Source organism: Juglans microcarpa x Juglans regia, chromosome 2D, assembly GCF_004785595.1.
Source record: "Juglans microcarpa x Juglans regia isolate MS1-56 chromosome 2D, Jm3101_v1.0, whole genome shotgun sequence".
Lineage (NCBI taxonomy): Eukaryota > Viridiplantae > Streptophyta > Magnoliopsida > Fagales > Juglandaceae > Juglans > Juglans microcarpa x Juglans regia.
The window spans coordinates 1486315-1509177 of record NC_054596.1 but is presented as its reverse complement, the minus strand read 5'-3'; the positions used below and the strand labels follow the sequence as shown (position 1 = coordinate 1509177).

General features: G+C 35.0%; 2 protein-coding genes across 2 annotated transcripts; both read left to right on the top strand.

The window, feature by feature from the left end:
- The first annotated feature begins 731 nt into the window (after positions 1-731).
- On the top strand, positions 732-12376 carry LOC121250939. The gene is made up of 11 exons (XM_041150203.1): positions 732-1238; positions 1658-2753; positions 2854-3132; positions 3219-4709; positions 4834-5348; positions 5500-5560; positions 5915-6028; positions 8510-9036; positions 9416-10322; positions 10462-10923; positions 11051-12376. Exons 1-11 carry the CDS (start codon positions 748-750, stop codon positions 12194-12196), a joined length of 7089 nt encoding a protein of 2362 aa, XP_041006137.1. The 5' UTR covers positions 732-747; the 3' UTR covers positions 12197-12376.
- A 5428-nt stretch (positions 12377-17804) lies between these two features.
- LOC121249701 (12-oxophytodienoate reductase 2-like) lies at positions 17805-22373 on the top strand. Its single transcript, XM_041148458.1, has 5 exons — positions 17805-17958; positions 19762-19902; positions 20019-20149; positions 21054-21230; positions 21614-22373. The coding sequence occupies exons 1-5, from the start codon at positions 17888-17890 to the stop codon at positions 22204-22206; spliced, it is 1113 nt and encodes a 370-aa protein (XP_041004392.1). The 5' UTR covers positions 17805-17887; the 3' UTR covers positions 22207-22373.
- The last annotated feature ends 490 nt before the right edge of the window (positions 22374-22863 follow it).

Genomic DNA, 22863 nt, shown 5'->3' with positions numbered 1-22863 from the left:
GTGGCAGGCGTGCGCAAGTCTCCTGCTTGTAGCGGGACTGAAATATATATTACAATTTGTTAGACTTGTTCACAATGTATGCAATAACAAATTTAAAAATTATATAGTTTAAAAATTAATACACTACAATTTACACAAAATATACACTAATAAATTTAAAAATTACATAATTTTTAAATTATAATCATATTTATAAAATTTAAATTTATAATTTAAATCTAAAAATATATTTTTAATCACTTTTAAACCTATGAATATTTTTAAACTTAATAAAATATAATCTATTTTTTAAGTAGATATGAGACGAGACTGATTTTCAATCCGTCCCCACATCCCACCCATGCGAGGAGGGATTACCCCGCACCGTAAGTTACGGGTAGCACCCTAATTTTAATCCAGGTGAAGGCTGGTGCACGATTGGTCTCCTATATCTGCCGCATTCAGACTTTTCCATATTTTTCAAATTAAAAATCCAAACAATTATCTTACCTAATCTTTGGGTTAACCAAAATTGTTGACTTTCGGTTCTATTATTCATTTTTTATTTTTCTCTCTTTCATTTTTAAAGAGCGGCGAAGCTGCGAAAGTGAGATAAAGTGAGACATATGTTGTCTGATAATCATTTATTTGAATACATCGAACATAATCGTGGTGAACGAGATTAATTAATTAATTAAAGTCTACTTAAGTCTCTCGTTTACCTATTGTTTCGGGTGTGCAACACAACAACCAGTAATTTTTCAGTTAATGGCTTCCACAAGCACCGAGACAGACTCTTCATCACGTCACTGGAAATATGATGTTTTCCTTAGTTTCCATGGCAAGGACACCCGTCGGGGTTTTACAAGCCATCTATACGATGCTTTGAAACAGGAAGGAATTATAGCCTTTAGGGACGACGAAAAACTGAAGCGAGGAGAGTTCATAAATTCAGGGCTCTTGAAAGCAATAGAAGAATCCAAGTATGCGGTCGTCGTTCTCTCACAAAACTACGCTTCTTCGAGGTGGTGCTTGATTGAACTTGCCAAGATCGTTCAATGCAGTAATGATATGGATCTGGTAATTTTGCCCGTTTTCTATCATGTGGATCCTTCTCAGGTGAGGAAACAGGCTGGTACTTTTGCAATACCCTTTTTCAAACATACAATAGATCCCAGGATAGCCATCAAAGACGTACGAAGTTGGAAAGCTGCTTTCCGACAAGTGGGTGAGATCGCCGGATGGCATTTACATGATGGGTGAGCCTTACCAGCAGCTTCTTTCTTGCTTTTCTGTTTTATATTTTTACGTTCTGGGGGCTTGCGTTGTTTTCGCCCGAAATGATTGAATTGGTATATATTCCTCTACTCTAGTGAAGCTAATCATTCTACATCATAAAACATTTTGGCTTTTTATGATTAATTTTTTCCGGAAAATGACATCTTATTATCATCTTACTACTCATTTACTATTTATTTTATATTTAATTTTTTTATTTTACTTAATAGTTAAAGTTATATATTTTTTTAATTTTTTTAACAATTAAGGATATTAAAAAAATACTTAAAAGAAAATAATAAAAAAATAAAAAATTTGAAATGAATTATGAATAGTAAATAAGTAGCCACTGCCCTTAATTTCCACAATCTCATCAATTATTTTCCTACCCTCTTTATAGGCATGACTCAACGGTTGTCAAAAATATTATTGAAAGGATACATGGGGAACGGAATATTCACCTCCAAACTGATCCCTACGACCTTGTTGGAATAGAGTCCCGAGTGATGGACATGGTGAACTTACTTGACATAGGATTGGATGATGTTCGTTTCATAGGGATTTCCGGGATGGGCGGAATTGGTAAGACGACTTTGGCACAAATTATCTACAATAGATTTTCTTATCAATTTGAAGCTAGCAGCTTTATTTCGTGTGTCAGGGAAGAAACTGAACGTCATGGTCTAGTTTATTTACAAAGAAAACTTCTATCTGACATCCTCATGGAGAGAGAGATTATAAACACCTGGGATGATGGTAGGGTAATCAATGAGATGGAGAGTAGACTGTGTAAACGAAGGGTGTTTCTTATTCTTGATGATGTGAATGAAAACAAGCAACTAGAAGCATTGGCAGGGAGGTGTGAATGGTTTGGAAGAGGGAGTAGAGTTGTTGTAACAAGTAGAGAGAAACAAGTGTTGAATAGTCATGGAGTTTGTAATATATATCCAGTAAGACAACTATACCATGATGAAGCACTGCAACTCTTTAGTTGGAAAGCCTTCAAGAAACCCCATCCTGAGGAGAATTTTTTGGGTCTATCTGAAGATTTTGTAAATTATGCTAATGGTCTTCCTTTAGCTCTCAAGGTTTTGGGTTCCTCGTTGTTTAATAAAAAAAAAGGCATATGGACAAGTGCGAGGGATCAACTAAAAGAAAATCTTAATGGTGATATTTTGAAAACACTTAAAACAGGTTTTGATGCACTCAAGCCTGCAGAGAGGAACTTATTTTTGGATGTAGCATGTTTTTTCAGGGGATGGGACAAAGATCGGGTTAAGACCATTCTAAAAAGTTGTGGTTATTGCTCAGATATCAATATAGATGTACTTGTGGACAAATCTCTGATGAGTTTCTCAGGGAATAACCTATGGATGCATGATTTGTTACAAGAAATGGGTCAAGAAATTGTTTGTGATGAATCTCGGGAAGAGCCTGGCCGACGTAGTAGATTGTGGGTTTGGAAGGATGTGCTTCATGTATTGAACAAAAATACTGTAAGTAGATTATTTACTATATACATGCAAATGAAAAATGTAAATAAATAATTTTTTCCCAACTATATCTCCTCATCGATTTCATTGCTGTTGGTACTAGGGAACAGAACAAGTTAAAGGCATAGTCCTTGACTTTCCTCCACAAAGAGATCAGGAACACTTAAATGCTGATGCCTTCTCAAAGATGAAAAATTTGAGATTTCTTAAGATCAGTAATGTGCACTTTCCTCAAGGCATAGATTATCTTTCGAATGAGTTACGTCTTATCATATGGGATGGTTACCCCCTAAAATCCTTGCCAACTAGTTTCCAATCAGAAGACCTCATTCGACTCAGTATGCATTGCAGCTGTATTGAACAATTATGGAAGGGAATTAGGGTAAGATTTACATTAATTATGGGAGTGTGTATTTTCTCGTTTAATTTGAAATTAATTTTGTTTTTTGCGGAGTCTTTTATAATCAGGTTTTCGTTTTGTCACAGAATTTTGAAAATTTAAGGGTTATTGACCTGTGTGACTCCCCAAATTTGATCGAAACACCAGACTTCCATGGAGTCCCCAATCTCGAGACTCTGTTTCTTCGAGGTTGTGCAAGCTTGTTAAAGGTGCACCCATCCCTTGGAGCTCTTAAACAACTTGTTACATTAAATCTAGAAGGTTGTAAATGTCTTGAAAGCCTTCCAGAGAAGATTTCAATGGTATCTCTTAAATTTTGTATTCTTTCTGGCTGTTCCAAACTTGAGAAGTTTCCTGAAATAGTGGGAAGTATGACATCTTTGATGAAGCTCAATTTGAGTGGTACTGCCATAGAAGAACTACCACCTTCATTCGAGAGTTTATCTGGCCTTCAGTTTTTGAGTTTAATAGGTTGTAAAAGCATTTCAATTCTTCCGAGGGTTATCTTTAGTTTGTCGTCCCTTGGATCTCTCATCTTATCTGGTTGTTCAGAACTTGACAAAATGCCAGAGGATTTGAGGAGCATGGAATGCTTGAAGGAGCTTGATACGAATGTAACTAGTATTAGACAAGTCCCATCCTCCATTTTACATGTGAAGAGCCTTAAAAGACTGTACTTAAACGGATGCAAGGGTCTGGGACCTAAATCATGGGATTTGCTCTTCTGTTGTTGCATCTGTCATCTAAGCTCTTTATTATTGCTGGATCTAGGAGACTGCAATCTATCTGATGGAGCAATGCCCCGTGACCTTAGAGGCCTATCCTCACTAGAGACTTTAAATCTCAGAGGGAACAAGTTTAGGAGCATACCATATAGCGTCTGTCACCTAAGTTCTTTGCTATTTCTGGATCTAAGTGAGTGCGATCTATCGGATGGAGCAATCCCCAGTGACCTCAGAGCTTTATCCTCACTACAAACTCTAAATCTCAGAGGGAACAAGTTTACGTGCATACCAAATAGCATCTGTCACCTAAGTTCTTTGCAATTACTGGATCTAAGCGACTGCAATCTATCAGATGGAGCAATCCCCAGTGACCTTAGAGGTCTATCCTCAATAGGACGTCTAGATCTCAGTCGTAACAAGTTTAGGAGCATACCAGATAGCATCAGCCACCTCAGCTCTTTAACAATGCTTGATCTAAGCGACTGCAATCTATCGAATGAGGCAATCCCCAGTGATCTTAGTGGCCTATCCTCACTACTGTCTCTCGATCTCAGTGGCAACAATTTTTCGAGCATAGCAGATCGTATCTGGCAACTTTCGCACCTCGAAGAACTTTTCTTGAGAAATTGTAGTATGCTTCAATCATTGCCAACACTTCCATCAAGTCTATCGTATGTATGGACTCACGGCTGTACTTCGTTGGAGAGGTGTTTTGATGAAACTTCAGATGCAGCAGGCGCTATTGTTGATTACTCTGCACCAGCTGAGCATGAAGTTAAAAGATATCGCTCTTTTCAAAAGATGACAGAAGCACAATTTGGAAGAACCCTTGAGGTCTCTCTCTCTCTCTCTCTCTCTCTCTCTCTCTCTCTCTCTCTCTCATACACAGACATGCGTAACCCGCATACATTTTATCATATTCTTGTTTTCCTTTTTTTCATTTCTCAATTCTTTACAGGCAGAAATGTACAAAGGGATGGGCAGTGTATTTGTCCGTTATTATTCTTTGCTAATTCCTGAAATACCAGAGTGGTTCGCCGTTCAGCGTGCTGAATCCTCAGCAAGAATCCTGCTGCATCTCGAATCAGATGATAATTGTAAGTGGTCAGTATATGCCATGTTTATTGTATATGAAGTCCGCGAGCACGAAAATTCGAATTCTAGGACTTCCAATTTGAAAGAGGGTCACCAGGTTCTTTGTCATTTCCTGACTGATGAAGGTCGTCTGCAAAACTTGCAACTTCCGGAACAACTGCACCTCTATAATGTACGTGTTGTTAAGCTAATTGGAATTTTAGTATATGTACCACGTGCATGGTTTTCAAAGGTTGCAAATAACGTTGATAAATGGAGCTTCATTGAAGCTTCAGTTACAACCAGCCGCCCGGGCGGGAACGTGAAAAAGTTTGGGGTGCGTCTGCTAAATGAGCAAGAAGTTTCGGAGCTCGTTGAAGAATTACGAGCAGAGTCTGGGTAATGTACTGTGGCAGCCATTTAAGCTATGAGGTACGAACTTGTTGAACTTGCTACAAGTATTGCCGAGGCAAATCATACTCATCGAAGGATTCTAATTCCAATGGCATCCTTTTCCACGTTCCCCGATTAATGCGGAAAAAGTTTCCAGAGTTGACTTGATCATTCTGCTCAAATCAGACCTTCAGGAATTGCTTTCAAAACGCTTTGCGGTTCTTCTCTCTCGCTGAACGCTATGTAAATATGCCCAAAACAAAATTTACAAATTTAGTTTTCCTCAAAGCGCATCAGGAATATTGCCATGGTCCAGACTCCATTACTCAATAGTTTTGAGGATGATGCAAGCATCTATATGCATGCCTCCGTTATCTGTATGTTGAGAAGTCTTTGATTAATGAATTCTCTTTATATGCTTCTTGTGCTTTCGTGGAGCATCCGACTCTTTCTGGTACGAATCCTCACTAAAAAAAAAAAAAAAAAAACTTCGCAAAGCGTCTACTGTCTTGAACACTACACAGGAATTATAAAAACCCTCATTAATAATAGCTTGGTTTGGATGGATGCAGCAGGATGAGCACTTTTTTGGGCTATTTGTCAAAGTTGCCTGTTTCTGGGGCACTTTAGCTTGGCAAGGTGGTGGTAGTCAGATGAGGAAGATGATGTTGGATATTGCCATGACTGTGAGTTGTGACCGTTTTGATCAACAGACATTCTAACCCCAATCCCTCAAGACAAATCCCTCTAGAGATGAACAAAGAAGATGTTAGTTGCTCCACCAAAACAATTTATTCGTCTAATCATTTATATAAAATAATAATAATAATACATTTAAAAAAAAAACTCAATACACATTTCTCATGGTACTTTATAACAACAATGTTTAAAAATAGGCATATTTTTATAAAATATCTTATAAAAATATCATATTTTTACAAAAATATTATATGAATTTAAAACACTTATGTAAAAAATAAATTTTATAAAAGTAAATTTATAAATTTAAGAATTTAATTTCAGTAAAGTATCTTTATGGTCGGAGACTTCTCGTATAAAAATCACCAGACATTTCAAAAAGGTCCCGTGCCGTGTTCTTTGTGTGTGGATTGAACAGAGGCTCATCACTCATTTTTCCAAGCGTTGACCGGTTGACTAAAGGGAAGCCTATCATTCACCAATCTTGTAAAATAATTACGAATCCCATTTCATATTACATTATTTCTTCTCTCTTCAACGCAGACATCTTTGAATGCAATAGAACTTTTCGAGGGAGGGATCAGGTCTATCTTTATTTTGATTGAACTGTCCATTAATATGATTAAAGAATGAATAATGTTAGATTCCAACCATTTATTTATTTTTTAATCAATTTATAGCGAGTTTTTAAATTTCATCTTTAAAATTTTTTAAAATAATAATAATATCATTTTTAAAATGATATTTTTTTTTCATTTAATGAATGATTTGCACATGCAATCTCCATATAGAGATTACAGATAAAATTTCTCTTAATTAATTCTGTTAATAGAGTTGGACGTTGATGCCATAGCTTTCCAACTTGTTGACAACCATTTTATAAGTTATGGTGGAGCTGTAAGAGAATTTTTATTGACTTGGTTAAATTTATCTTTAAAATTTAGCTAATATCACACTTTTTTATATTTGTCTATTCTATTTAAATTTAACCCTCACATTAGATTATCCATTCACTCTCTATAAAATAATAAAATATTATTAATTTAATAACAAAATATTTTTATTATATTTTGTATCTCTACAAATTAAATGTTAATAATAATTATATTATAATTAAATTAATATTAAATTAATTAAAAAAATCATATTTTCAAAAATCATTTAGTGAATCAATTGTCGTTATTCATCTTTGCCCAATCACTATACAAAAGTCTAAATTATTTTAAATTTGTCCAATATAATATGGGATGTTTTTGACATTAATTATATAAATTTTAGCTAACTTCTTTATTTGATCAAATCAATAAAGATGCTCTAAGTGGACCAAAGAGAACCACGTATGTACCCACCCCTAGCTTGCAACTACCACATTTTGTTTTTTCAGTTTTTTATTTTTGAAGGTTTTTTATCTTTTATTTTTAAACATAAGATGTTCAGTGACTTCACAGAGCAGACTGCCAGAGTTTCTTTATATGTATTTTTTTTTTTTAGAGTGCTACCGTAATAAAAAAGTTATATAAAATAATTTTATATATTGTAATTTTATGTGATTTATTAAATTTATTTTATAATAAAAAATAATTTTACAATCTAACGAATCACATTAACTCACATAAATTTTTATAATTATTTTTATATAATTTTTTCTGACTAAAACATTTTCTATTTTTTTATTAGTTATTCTATTTAGTAGTTATATACTATACACTTGCTTTTATTTTTTTCTTCAATAAATGTATGGCGTAGAGTTTTCTTTCTTGTATAAATACGTGAAACTGAATTTTTTTAATACTTAAAACTTATAAAATAAATTAAATGACACGCTTTTCCATTGTCAAAGGGATGCAGCCAGCTGTGTGCTCATAATTGGAACAGAGGACTAGGAAGACTGGTCGCTACTGGTATTTCTTTTTATTGGTGATAAAATATCATCTTGGTATATAGAATTTTCCATTTCGCAATCCTTTTCCATTGTTGTTTTGCGTTTTTTTCATCACACTTCTCTTTGAAATCGGGAACAGAATTGAAAAGCAAAGTAGAAGCACGCAGGTGGTAGAAGTCGAAAGAATACGAATACAATCATTGAAAATGGCTGATGAAACCCCCGACATTCCTCTTCTTTCCTCCTTACAAGATGGGGAAGTTCAGTCTATCCCATAGGTACACGCACCTTGCAATTTAAAATACTGTATGAGTTTACTTTTTTATTGCGCGAGCAAAGAAGATGCTTGTGAAAGGTTTCCTGCGTTTTCCTCTTTATTTATTTTTTTATGTTTAAAAAAATAAATAAAGACGAAAAACTTATGTTCTCTGGTTTTGTACAGTGGTTAGAGAGAAGCGCCTGTGAAAGTGTAGAAAGAAGGGGACAAGAATTAGAACTCACATAGGCCCTCCCGCCTATGGATCTGATACGGAAATCTCTTTCTAAAGGGTGTGCAGAAATGCACTGTTCCTATCAAGCTAGATAGGAAAACTTCCCACCGGCTCCCATGAACACTCAACGAGTTTCTTCATCTTCCTCTTCTCCTCCAGAACGTCGACGGAAATACGATGTTTTCCTCAGTTTCCGTGGCGAGGACACCCGCCTGCGTTTTACGGACCATCTATATGATGCTTTGAAACGGAAAGGCATTATGGCCTTTAGGGACGATGAAGAACTCGAGCGAGGAGAGTATATAAGTTCAGGGCTTTTGAAAGCAATAGAAGAATCCGAGTATGCAGTTGTCGTTCTCTCACCAAATTTCGCTTCTTCGAGGTGGTGCTTGATTGAACTTGCCAAGATCGTTCGATGTCGTAAAGATATGGAGCTGGTAGTTCTGCCCGTTTTCTATCATGTGGATCCCTCTCACGTACGGCAACAGTCTAATACATTCGCAGAAGCCCTTGCTAAACATGAACAAAATTCCAGCATCGTCAAAGAGGATGTGCAAACGTGGAGAGCTGCTTTGCGAGAAGTGGGTGAAACTAGCGGATGGCATATACAATTACAGGAAGGGTAAATCTTTTTTTTTTTTCTTTTCCAATTCGAACGAAGACAATTCACAGATGTGTAAAAGTATTCAAACTAAACTATACTCTCAACCTTTTGGCTTACACGGTATATTATTATTGTTGCCTTGAAATTAAACATTCCCAAACGAATTTATTCCCAAACTGTATGAAAAAAAACATTCGCATTATTGATTTTACTTCCATTTTGAGTACTGTCCTTGAAATTAGATGTTTTTATTGTTTAATTTGATTTGAGATCGAACTTAAAAAATTTTAAATATATATATATATATATATATATATATATATTTAGATTCATGTTTAGTTTAGCTGTCAATGGTTACCATTATCTCATCAAACCTATTTTCCTACCTTCTTTACAGGCATGAATCATTGTTTGTCAAACAAATTGTTGCAAGCATATATAGCAAACGGAATATTCAACGCCACAGTATTGTTTCCCATGACATTGTTGGAATAGAGTTCCGAGAAATGGAAATGATGAACTTACTTGACATTAAATTGGATGATGTTCGCTTTATAGGGTTTTATGGAATGGATGGAGTGGGTAAGACCACTTTGGCTGAGTTTATTTATGACAAAATTTTTCATCAATTTGAAGCTTGCAGCTTTATTTACGGTGTCAGTAAAGAAACTCAAAGTCATGATGTAGTTTATTTACAACGAAAAATCCTTTCTGAAATTCTCATGGAAAGAGAAATTATAAATGGGTGGGATGATCGTACGGTATACAATGAGATAAGGGATAGATTGCGTAGGCTAAAGGTGCTTATTATTCTTGATGATGTGAATGAAAACAAGCAACTGGAAGCCTTAGCAGGTAGTCATGAATGGTTTGGAAGAGGGAGTAGAGTTATTGTAACGAGTAAAGAGAAACAAGTGTTGAATAGCCATGGAGTGCATATTATATATACAGTTAAGGAGCTTGGTGATGATGAAGCTCTGCAACTCTTTTGTCAGAAGGCCTTCAAGAAACCCCATCCTGAAGATAATTATGCGGATTTATCCAAAGACTTTGTGAATTATGCTAAAGGTCTTCCTGGAACTCTTAAAGTTTTGGGTACCTTCTTGTTTGGTAAAACAATAGATGAATGGAAACGTGTCTGGGATCAACTAAAAGAAAATCCTGATAGAGGTGTTTTGGAGATGCATGACTTGCTACGAAAAATGGATCAAGAAAGGGTTCTTCATGAATCTAAGGAAGAGCCTGACCAATATAGTAGGTTGTGGGTTTTTGAGGATGTGCTTCTTGTGCCGAAGAATAATACTGTAAGGAGGTTATTTATTACAGATATAGAATTATTGGATCATATATATATATATATATATATATATATGCATATATCATTGTTGTAATTGTTTTTTTTCCAACTTCCACTATGCTGATTTGATTATTCTTGGGTACCAGGGAGCAGGAGAAGTTAGACACATAGTCCTTGACATACCTCCACAACAAGAGGAGCACTTGCGTTTTGTTTGGATAGGCATTTTTAAGGAGAATGTTTTCTTTGCCCCTGTTTTAGAAACACCAGACTTGAGGGTCATTGTACAAAAAATATCCAGTCACAAGGGTGGTGACGAATATGCAATCAAACAGCTGAAGCAATTGCTGCGTCAAATTGGAGGTCCTGTATCGTTGATACTGGATGACGATGTCTTCTTGTCTGGATCAGAATCCCTTCTTGAGAAGTTTGAGCTCCGTATGCCAAATTGCAATATTCTGGTTACTTCAGGAAGTAAATCTTCAAGATATAGCTTTACCTATAATTTAAACTCATTAAATGATGAAGGTGCCATGACCCTTTGTTGTCACTCAGCAACTCCACAAGATGGGAGCTCTTTATCTCCAGATGAGAAGATTGTCAAAAAGGTACCTTGTCAATCTCTGGTATATAGTAGGAAATACAAAAATTGTTTATGTTAATCATAATTTTACCTTTTGGGTAAATTCAAGAATCATACTATCGATTTTAAGAAATTATTGCAATGATATGTAGGAATGGCCTGCTTGGCTGTGCGAGAGTATACACCTAAAGAAACTGGGCATCAACAATTGTCATAAGCTGTCTGCATTGCCTATAGAGATTGGAAATCTGATTAATTTGGAAGAGCTAAGGCTAATGTCCTGTACCGTTTTGTCCAAATTGCCAGATACAATAGGAATGCTCCATCGGTTACATATTCTTGACATATCTGACTGCCCTGCTTTGTTGAATTTGCCGAACACAATCGGAAGGCTTCTTGGGCTACACACTCTTCGTATATCTGATTGCGCCAATTTTTCGAGTTTACCAGATACAGTAGGAATGCTTTCTGGGTTACGTTTTCTTGAAATATCCCACTGTACCAGTTTGTCTAATTTGCCAGTGACGATCGGAGAGCTTCGTGAGTTGCAAATCCTTCATATATCTCATTGCTCCGCTTTGACAAGTTTGCCGGACACAATAGGAATGCTTCTTGGGTTAAGGATTCTTTGCATATCGGGCTGCACCGTTTTCTCAAATTTGCCAGAGACAATCGGATTGCTTCGGGGGTTACGGATCCTTGGCATATCGGGCTGCCGCTCTATGTCGGATTTACCAGATACAATCGGAATGCTTCAGGGGTTATCGATTCTCGGCGTATCTCACTGCTCTACTTTGTTGAATTTGCCAAAGACAATCGGAATGCTCGAAGGATTACGGATACTTGGCATATCTCACTGTTGTGCTTTGTCGGATTTGCCAGAGACAATCGGAAGGCTCCATGGTTTATCTATTATCGGCGTATCTCACTGCTCCGCCTTGTTGAATTTACCAAAGACAATAGGAAATCTGCTCGGGTTACGGATCCTTGGCATATCTCACTGCCCCCTTTTTTCAAACTTGCCAGATGAAATCGGAAATCTCAGTGGGTTGCGGATCCTTGGCATATCTTACTGTCGTGCTTTGTTGGATTTACCAGAGACAATCGGAATGCTTAGTGGGTTGTGGATTCTTGGCATATCTCACTGCCCTGCGTTTTCAAATTTTCCAGGGACAATTCGAAGGCTCCAGGGTTTACAGATTCTTGACATATCTCATTGCCCCGTTTTGTCAAATTTGCCAGAAACAATAGGAATGCTCCGCGAGTTTCGAATTTCGGACATCCCACTGAATCACTGATGGAGCATTAGCAACTAGCAAGTTGCCATTACACATTGGTAAGCCGTGAAGTGTTTTCCTCTTTCTTTTAAAAAAAAAAAATTTACATGAAAAGTTGGCAGAGAGTGTGATCGGTTGCCGCTCTCAATTATTGAACTTTCAGCATTTGTTCTAATTATTCTGATTCGTTCATTTGGATTTCGGGAGGCGAATGTTATTACTAAATAATTAAGTGAAGAAAATATAGCTAGGACCTGAACTCCAAACACTTAACAATATTTTGATGAAATATAATGATTTTAATTTATAGTAGTTACAATTGGAGGTGAAACCGGTTCGGTTCGGTCCGGTTTTGGAGAGATTTTAGAACATTTTAGAAATTTAAGAATCGATATGAACTGATTCATTATCAAAACCAGAACTTTCGATTTTTCTGGTTTCGGTTCGGCCAAGTCCGATATGGTATTTCGGTTTACTATTTACACGTGTAATATTATATATGTTTAATATTATAATTTTTTTAATACTAAACTTAATTGTGAGAATTTAATATTTATTATTAACAATTACTAATTTTTTAATGTTCAATTATAGTATTATAATATAAGTAATGCCTGACTTATTAGTGAGATTAATAAATTTAAATAATAAGATTAAAATAGTATAATTAATGTCTAATTATACTATTATATTAATTTTATGTTGTAAGATTAATAGACTTGAATAATAAGATTAGAATTTCATGTTATATTAATTAGAAATGTAGCATATAACGTATATAATAAAAATATAAAAATGATATATAATATAAAAAATTAAAAATATGTATGTACCGATCTGGTTCAGTTTAAATCGGTTTTCAAAATATGAAAATCGGCATCGCATTGGTTTAGGACCAGTTTTCATTTTTAAGAACAAGTACCGCACCGAATCGAACTTGCCCGATCTGGTTCAACTGATTTTTTCTTACATCCCTAGCTACAATACTTATAAACATTGAAAATAGACTAGGGCCTCGTTTGGATACAGAGACGATCTTATCATTACAATTTTATCAAATTTTCATATAAAATATAATAAACAATTCAATTTTTTCAAATTTTAAAATAATAATATTAAAAAATAATATTATAACAATATTTTATTCAACTCATCTAATTTCATTTAATCTCATCTTATTTTATCTCACTATCCAAACGAACTCTAATTCAACCCACGACTTTGGGCTTAACAAATTAACCAACCTTAATCAAATAACTAACCCACTGCACATAAGCCGACGTTTCTAATCGTGACCCATCACCAAATCCTACTTGATAAACACTTAAAATAAGAAATTACATGCATAGCCCTGAACTAAATACAATTGCCTCTTTCTAGATATCCCTTAGACATAAGCTCGATTCCTAATGCATCTAAAATCATAACATACTCCCTCCTCAAAAGACATTGCCCACAAGGTTAGAAAACTTTCTGCCAAAGCTCATCCAAAATCTTCCCAAGTTGCATTACAATCCATGTCCTCTTGAGATGCATCCTCTTTAATTCCTTTCAGTATATAAATTCTTGGCATATTACATCGATGTCTAGATTGAAATTTTTCATCATAATAATAGCGAAGGCCTTGATCACTTCTCTCCTGCATTTGAGCTGGGAAAATGCGTTTAACAAGTGAGGTGGACCCTTTGTTTTGGTCATTGGGGATAAGATTTGGTTGATTTTCTAGTTCTGGGCGTGGTGGAGGGGCAAGAAGGTTGGTCAAGTTGGGTTGTGGCGGTGGGCTAGGTAGGGAGCAGTGTGGAGTTCTTTATAGGACCTAATCTTCTTGCAAACGGGCTAACCCAAAGGCTGTCGAAAGAATTGTAGGCTTGAACATGGTGATGACAATTGTCAAATCATCATTGTAAGTCACTAAGAAATGTGCTAATGCAGGACTTTTCAATGAGTCTACTGATTCGATTAGATAAGAGCTCAAATCAAGTTTGATATTCTTCTACACTAAAAATTTTCGGAGCTTAGTAAAAGCTCCTACTAGATCTTCATAAGCCAATGGACCAAAGCGAATTTTAAGGGTTGAAACAAACTCCTCCCAGGTGTAGATTGGACTCGAGTCCATGAGCCATCAATACGAAGAAAGAGATTTTCCTTCCATATGGAATGATGCAATTTGGAGCTGGTAATCATCAGAGATATTACAATGGGTAAAAAACTGTTGGGCCTTGAGGACCCCCTAGTTGGACTTAGCTCTATCAAATTTGGAAAAATCCAACAATAAGGTACATGTTTGAATTCATCCACGTCCTTCAAATAGAGGGTTGCCATTAACCTTTACATTACTAACTCCACCCCCAGAAGAACCTTTTCCGGAGTTAGCATTTCTCACCGTAAGAGCTAATTGATCATAACTAGTTGTGAGGTTGTTGAGTTGCTGCAATACATTTTCCAACAATTGTCGTTGTCGAACTTGTTCATCCTTCATATGGTTAGTCTCCCATTTTAGGACTGTTCATATGGGTTATGGCTGAGGAACCCGGATATACTCGGACCAGAATCCAGGTTTCAAATTCGAGTTGGAACCCGGACTAGGTTAGCCTGGGTCAGACCTAGGTGAGAAGCCAAATTTACAGCCCGATACCCTTTTTCAATTTGAATGTTTATTATAGGACACATATAGAGTGCATGATTTGTTGGATGTGGGTGATGAAAGCGATGAAGAATTTAAGGATGCTGGGGGTTCCAGGTGGACATTTATCAAAACAGTGTTATTGTTGTTGCTGGGAACTCTCATTGATATCGCATTTGTTGACCCCTTGGTAGATGCTATTGATAACTTTGTTGATGCCACCAGTATTCCTTCTTTCTTCGTCTCTTTCATCGCGCTGCTTTATGTTATACAGAATAAAATATTCTGTCAAACCTCACAATTATAATATTATTAATAAAAAAATCAACATTCAAACGAAAAATAAAAAATAAAAATAAATTTGGGTACCAGTTTCCTGACCGGGCTAGAAAAAAACTCTGCTCAGATGAACAGTCCTATGCCCTTTAAGGTTAGCCACATCTTTTGAGAGTTATGCGTTGCGAGTCCTTTCAACCATGTCGTAGGAGCATGGCTCTGAGACAATTTGTTATGTGCATAATTGTAATACATAATTAAGTAAATATAGCTAGACACTTCGAGGGGCCTAACTTCCAGACACTTAAGAATATTTTGGATGAAATCTGATGATTTTCATTGATAATCGTAACAATACTTATAGACATTGAAAATAGACTAATTAAACCCATGGCTATTGGCTTAACAAATTAATCGACCTTAATCAAATAACTGACCCACTATCAAATAATTAACTCATTAACACAATAATCGTGGCCCATCACAAAGTCCTACCTGATAAACATATCTCATTTGGATTTAGAAGTGGTATCAATTTATCTCATCTCATTATTATAATTTTTTTAAATTTTCATATAAAATAAAATAAATAATTTAACTTTTTCAAATTCAAAAACAATAATAATATTAAAAAATAATATTCTAATAATATTTTATTCAACTCATCTAAAACTATTTCATCTCATCTTATCTCTCAATCCAAATAAGACCATAAGAAACTACACGCATAACTCTAAATTAATACAATTGCCCTTTCTACGTATCCCTAAAAATTATAAAACTGTAGATTTCAAATAATTGAAACACAGAATCTATCGTTTTTGTTTCAAAAGATAAAAATATCAAATATCATATTTAGACACTTACTACTATTTGAAATATTTTAATCATAAAAAAATATACATTTAAATTTATATATACATTTAAATTTATAAATTTATGTGTGTTAAATGGTAATATTTTAAGTTATATTTGATTGTTAAAGTAAACTCAACTCATTTCAAATTAATAATTGATAAGACTTGTTATTTTTTTAAATTTTTATAAAAAAATTAAATTCATCTCAATCAATTTCATATATTTTAATATAAAAATTTAAATTTAACTTAATTTAAAAAAATTAAACACATCTCAATAAAATTTATAAAATATTATTATTTATACTTTAATGTAACTCATCTGATAGCACTATATTCGCACGTTGGAGGCGGCCCTTGCTAGGAATCCGTTTTGGTTTTCGTGGGTCTCCGTTTTCTTCTTTATTTTGGCCGTCTGGGTTTGTTGGTGAAAAAGCTTTCGAAATTATTATCAGTCTCCATCTGAATAATGCATGCTTACGTCAAAACTTCGTAAGCAGCAACTGTTTGTGAATTGTGATTATGAATTTAGATTTTCAACTACAATTGGATTCCTTTATTTATTAAATTAATTCACGTGTACTGCAAGCGTGCCAGTGGATGTGTTGATCTATCACCGGCGATTCGGCTTGGATGGTTGCTATCTTACGTTACTGTTTTTTTTAACTAGTGATTTTGTAAGAGGAATCGTAGACTTCTCTAAAAGTTATCTTCAGATAAAATGCGACAAAACACTCGTCACTTTTACCATTTCTAGTGGAGGTTTCACCATCTCAAGTGATAGTTCCTTCGTTCACATTTTTAAGAATATAGTTTCATCTTTCTATAAGACGGCATTCTCTCGTAAGACATGAATATGAATCAAAAAATTAATTTTAAATAAATCCGTTTACCACTTTATACTATTTTCTATTATTTTTTGATATAATTGTTGACAAATCTCAGCCCTAATCATGTATCACCTTTTAAGTTTACTGATACTAACTTGCCTAAAAGGAAAAAAAAAAAAAAAAAAGTCTCCCAAAATAATAAATAATAACCTGCACCGGACGACCTTTTTTTTATCCAAAGGAATAGCAGACATGCTGAGTTGCTCTGGAAGTGGAAGACAGCTGACGATTACGATTTGAAAAAGGGTAACGATGTATACATAATATATTGTGCAATAAATTATATGATAATATTATAAAATGAAAATATTTTTATAAAATATTGTTATTTTTATAAGATTTTTATAAAAGTATCTCTCGTTTAAAATATAATTGTGTAAAGTATTATAAAAAATATTGTATATAAATTATACTTAAGTTGAAAATAAACTAACTACCCTCAATTTCTAAATTCTTATGAAATTCAATAATTTCTTTTGCCTCAAAGATTAATGAAAACTTTTTTTTTTTTTTGAGAAAAAAGATTAATGAAAACTTGAAAATGTCTTCTTAGAGTTATTTTTTTTAGATTTTTTGTTTTTATAAATTTCAACTCTTTTAAATATCCAAACGATCAAAATATGAAACAGTAAAGCAAGCAACGAATAAAACAAGCAGAAGCCAAATATCTCCGTTAGGCATGACATATATTACAACAGGTCAATGATCAATTATGGCGGGAGTTGCTGGGGGGGGGGGGGGGGGTCCAAAAATGGCCCATTTGCACCCACATACTCTGAAATTTGAATCGTCAAGGCTGTGTCTTCGTCAAAACATCATCGTGGCTAAAAAAGGTGATCACGAATATGATTTTGTTTTAGAGCACAATTATTGTCGAACTGGATGTATCTGCCTGCTTATTGCAGGAGCGAGAGTGACCCGTCACCCTTCTTGATACTTTTTTCTTTCTTCCATTTCTTTTTGTTTGTATAAATACCCTTTCTTTTCTCTCTGAAAGCAGAAACAGGATTGGAAAGCAACGTAGAAGCGCACGAGCCGAAGAAGAATACGAATATAATCATTAAAAATGGCCGCTGAAACTCCCACCATTCCTCTTCTTACTCCTTACAAACTGGGCAAGTTTGATCTGTCCCATAGGTACACACATCTTGCACAGTCCTTTTTTATTTTTATTTTCTTTTATTTTTTCCGGTTACTATGATGTGAATTATCTATATATGTGATGAGTTTTGAGTTTTCTTAGTTGAAATCATGTTGGTGGAGTAGCTTTGTTCACACTGAGTTTGCAGGACACATTGGTCCGCATATACTCTTGTTCAGTCATTATATTGATTCTGTTCTTGGCGAGTGCATTTATGGTTTTGTTATAACATGAAGATCAATAAAATCTGGTGTAATTTCAATATTTCGTTGCGTGAGAAAAGTTGTTTATGAAAATTTTCCTCTTTTTTCGTTTTTGGTAATTCGGTTCTTTGTTAGAAAGATCTCGTGTACACGACGGGTTTTGTGCGAAGGTTACAAAAGAACTGCTTGTGATGTATTGAAAGGAGAAGGAGGAGTTGTTCGGCTTTTTGTGTGGAGCCTGGTTTTGTTGGTGTTAGGGCCGATTTGATGACCCAACCCAACTAACATTCGTTGCGGGTTTTTGGTGGATTTTTAATGAGATTTGGGCCATGGAGCGGAGGCCCACGCCGGAGGGAATTAGGGTTTATTATATATTGTATTAAATTCCTGTACGGCCGAACCACGTAAATCTTATGTCGTAAGTAATTGATTCAACTTTTTGTTTACTTTTCTCTTATCATTCCTAACAAGAGTTATATTCCTGCATTCAATTTGGTCTGCCTGTACATGGGTTGGAGCTTGGAATAGAAATGAATTGCCCATTTTAACTTTTTGTCCATTAAGCCTAGGCTGGTATTAGGTGCTACAAGACTTGGAAAGTCAAGACTGAACAAAAAAATACTTGCCTCAAAAAATGCTTTCATTAGAATGATTTATTCCTAGCTTTGAAAGCATTTCGCAAACTAAGTGCTCTTTGCTGTAGCTTTGTAGGTGATGAAAAATTGTAATTTCCTTATATAGAGTTCAAGAGAGAAGGACAGTACATAGAAGGAACATGGGCCCAGAACCTGAGTCCAGATATTCGCAAAATTGTGCATAGTAATGATATAAGCTGTGATTTGTGCATTCACAAAACGTGAAGCATTTGCTATGTCTAAGTGATGGAGAAATCATCATAGTTGAAGGACCTAGAGGATCTTTTAGCTTACTTTCCTCTACTCCAATACAGCATTTTCTTGAAATTTATCTACTTTCAATGGCAATCTGTTAAATTGACAAGCAGATGAGTTTTCTAGTTGGATATGTTGATGTAGCTGAGATAGGGAAAAGAAGTACTATAGGGTAGGGCTGAACTTTCAAATCTGTGATTCATGAACGAACTCAATGAAAAAGTAGTTATTGTTTACTAGCAAGGAAAACTTTTGGTCCTTATTCTATTAGTGCCGGGTGTCGTTTGGATTTGAAGATGAGTTGAGATGGATTGTGAATAGTAGTGAGATGGGTTATGAATAGTAGTGAGATGAGTTGAGATGGGTTGAGATGAATTGAGATAGGTTGCGAATACAAACCTCTCAGTTTCTTAAACCTTATTAGATTTTTTACATCCAACAAAATCCACATAAGAAACTGTAAAGCTGTCCTTACTTCTGCTGTAATCATTTCATATATAGATCGTTCTTTTAGTTTACTTTGTTGCTTGTATTTTGTACTATTGAGCATGCTATATTATAAGAAATCTACGGAGGCAATCATATTATTCTGCCCTAGCTTGAAGCGAGCAATGGCTTTGTGATGCTGATAGTGCTCTACATTCTTCGGCTTATAAAGATTTCTTGCTTGATTTAAGTTAATGTATTGTTTACTTCATATTTTCAGAGTAGTTCTGGCACCATTGACCAGACAGAGATCATACGGCAATGTTCCTCAGCCACATGCTATCTTATATTATTCTCAGAGAACTTCCAAAGGCGGTCTTCTAATAGCTGAAGCCACTGGAGTTTCTGACACTGCTCAGGGGTAACCTTTTTTTTTTTTTTTTTTAATTCAAACTTATTGACTGTATTTTTTTTATTTTTTTTCTTGCCTTGTAAAATTTATGACCTCATTCATAGGTTTTCTTTGATATTGTAAAGGTATCCAGAAACACCCGGCATATGGACCAAAGAGCAAGTTGAAGCATGGAAACCTATCGTAGATGCTGTTCATGCCAAAGGTGGAATCTTCTTTTGTCAAATTTGGCATGTGGGGAGGGTTTCAAATCAAGGTTTGTCTTTTAAAGGGATTTCCCTATCTCTTATCTTTTAACAGTGACTGATTGGGGCTGTGCTTTTTTCTTATGAATGGAGAGAGTTTTAGTGTTAACGACGCGCTTTCAATTTCCGACAAAAACATTATACTAAAGAAGGCATGAAGAACAAAGGAGTGGTTCTTTCTTACAAAATGTTGGTTCCAAAATCAAAACTGTTTATTTGTAATGTTGACTGAAGCATTGAATGTAAACCGATTTAGCACGAATAGGATCAGATGGAAGTTTTGATTGGCAAGGGAGTGTTGGTGCCGACAGCCAACTACCACTTCTTGGTGTGAAGTGCCAGATACATAATGGAGCTTTTATGCCTTCGTGACCCAAAGAATAATTTTTTTTTTTTTTTTTGCATGGAACATCCTGTTTTAAATACTTTTTTCGGATCAGTACTGTACTTTTTCTAAGTCCTTAATATTGAAGAGTAATTTTATATTGTCTGTAGATAAGGTATTGGACATGTTTATAAAGAATGAACAATCATCTCTTATAGAAACGATTTTATGAGATGAGTTAGACTATAAATTTTTTCATGATATCAGAGTCTGCCATGAGATGAATGGAGGCCTACACTACTTACCCATGACAAAGATCTAGAAAAATACCGGTCTGCATGTGAATGATGATTTTGAGGAATAATTATACATTGCCCGTAGACAAACTTTTAGACATATTTATAAGGAATGAACAATTCTTTTTTATTGAACCGATTTTATGAGATGAGTTAAGTTCATAAATTTCTTTACTTAAGAGTTGGTTACTGCATGGTTTCTTTTCAAACTTATGTTATGTACACTCTAGTCTAAAAATCTAAGACTAATTGTTATTTCGGATATTTGTTTTTGTTCCATATTGTTGTCTACAGGTTTTCAGCCAAATGGGCAAGCTCCAGTATCTTCTACTGACAAACCTTTGATCCCGCAAGTTAGAGCTAATGGAATTGATGTTGCACAGTTCAGTCCTCCAAGGCGGCTAAGGACAGACGAAATTCCTCAAATTGTCAACGATTTTAGGCTTGCGGCAAGGAATGCTATTGAAGCTGGTAATTTCTTTTCTAAGTGAAATGAATTTCGTTAGAAGTCAAAAATGCACGCGGTTATAGTCAAGATAAATGATATTTGGTCGGTGCAACAGAATGTGAAAAAGATCTTGAGAAAGAATATATTATATCTTGCTGAATTTTGTCGTATGTAGGTAAGACTTTCACAAGAACGTAGGCAAGTCATGTCTACGACAAGAGTATAAGGGCTTTCTTTGATCGTCTGTAGAAATGAATCGACTTCATTTTGTTTTCCAAAGCATTTGAATGATATTTCATGGGCACATTCAAAATAATGATCCAAAATAGAAATGTAGGAATTTAGAATTACTAGCCTTTGACGACCATTCCCTTTTGTGAAATGATACTATTTGTCTTATGAACAGGTTTTGATGGGGTTGAGATCCATGGGGCTCATGGTTACCTAATTGACCAGTTTATGAAAGATGAAGTGAATGATAGAACAGACCAATACGGTGGATCCCTCGAGAATCGTTGTCGATTTGCGCTAGAAGTAGTTGAAGCTGTTGCTAATGAGATAGGAGCAGACAGGGTTGGGATAAGGCTCTCTCCTTTTGCAGACTATATGGAATCTGGAGACTCAAATCCAAAAGCATTAGGCCTTTACATGGCCGAGTCCTTAAACAAGTATGGGATCCTTTATTGCCACATGGTCGAGCCAAGAATGAAAACTGTTGGGGAAAAATCTAAATGCCCCAACAGTCTTATGCCAATGAGAAAGGCTTTCAAGGGCAATTTTCTTGTTGCTGGGGGTTATGACAGAGAAGATGGAATTAATGCCATTGCTGAAAACCGTGCAGATCTTGTTGTTTATGGTCGACTGTTTTTAGCCAATCCAGATTTGCCTAAGAGATTTAAGCTCAATGCTCCTCTCAACAAATACGACAGAGAAACATTCTACATCCTTGATCCTGTTGTTGGTTACACAGATTATCCATTTCTTGAAGACATGGCTTAGGTTTTCTAAAGGAGGAAAGGGGAATTTGAATTATCTAAAATAAGTCCTCTTTAGACAACCCAAGTTGCTTTTGTTTTTGTTTTCTTGAAGTGGTTTCCTTCTGTGTTGCACGAGTGTAATGAAAATATGTTCTTAAATTCCAAACTGCAAGCAATGATTTTTCAGCATGAGAACACTTGTGTCATTGGATTTTGCCTATAATCAAGAGAAATGCTATACATCAGTCATTATTTATTTGTACACTCTATACTTAATAGTTTTTTTATTTATTCTTTTTATACAGTGTGGAGTGTTTTTTGGAGTAGAACAAGTAGAAGAGAATTTTTCGATTCACAAAGAAGTCGGGAATCTTCTTTACTTTTTAGAGTGCGCATAAAGATAAAAAAAAAAAAAGCCTGGTTAGAGGTGCTGTGTAGTGTGTACCCAGGGGGAACAATTGCTAGTGGGCTACTCAATTGCCTATTCCATTATCATGCGCAGAATTCACGCTTTTGAAAAGTGAGAGTAATCTTACTACTCGATGTTATGGCTGTAATTTTTTATTTTTTATTTTTTTTACTTAATGATTATTTTTTATAATATTGTAATTTTTTATTTTTTAAAAAAATATTAAAAATATATGTGAAAAAAAAAAAAAACTAATTATGCCTAACAGTA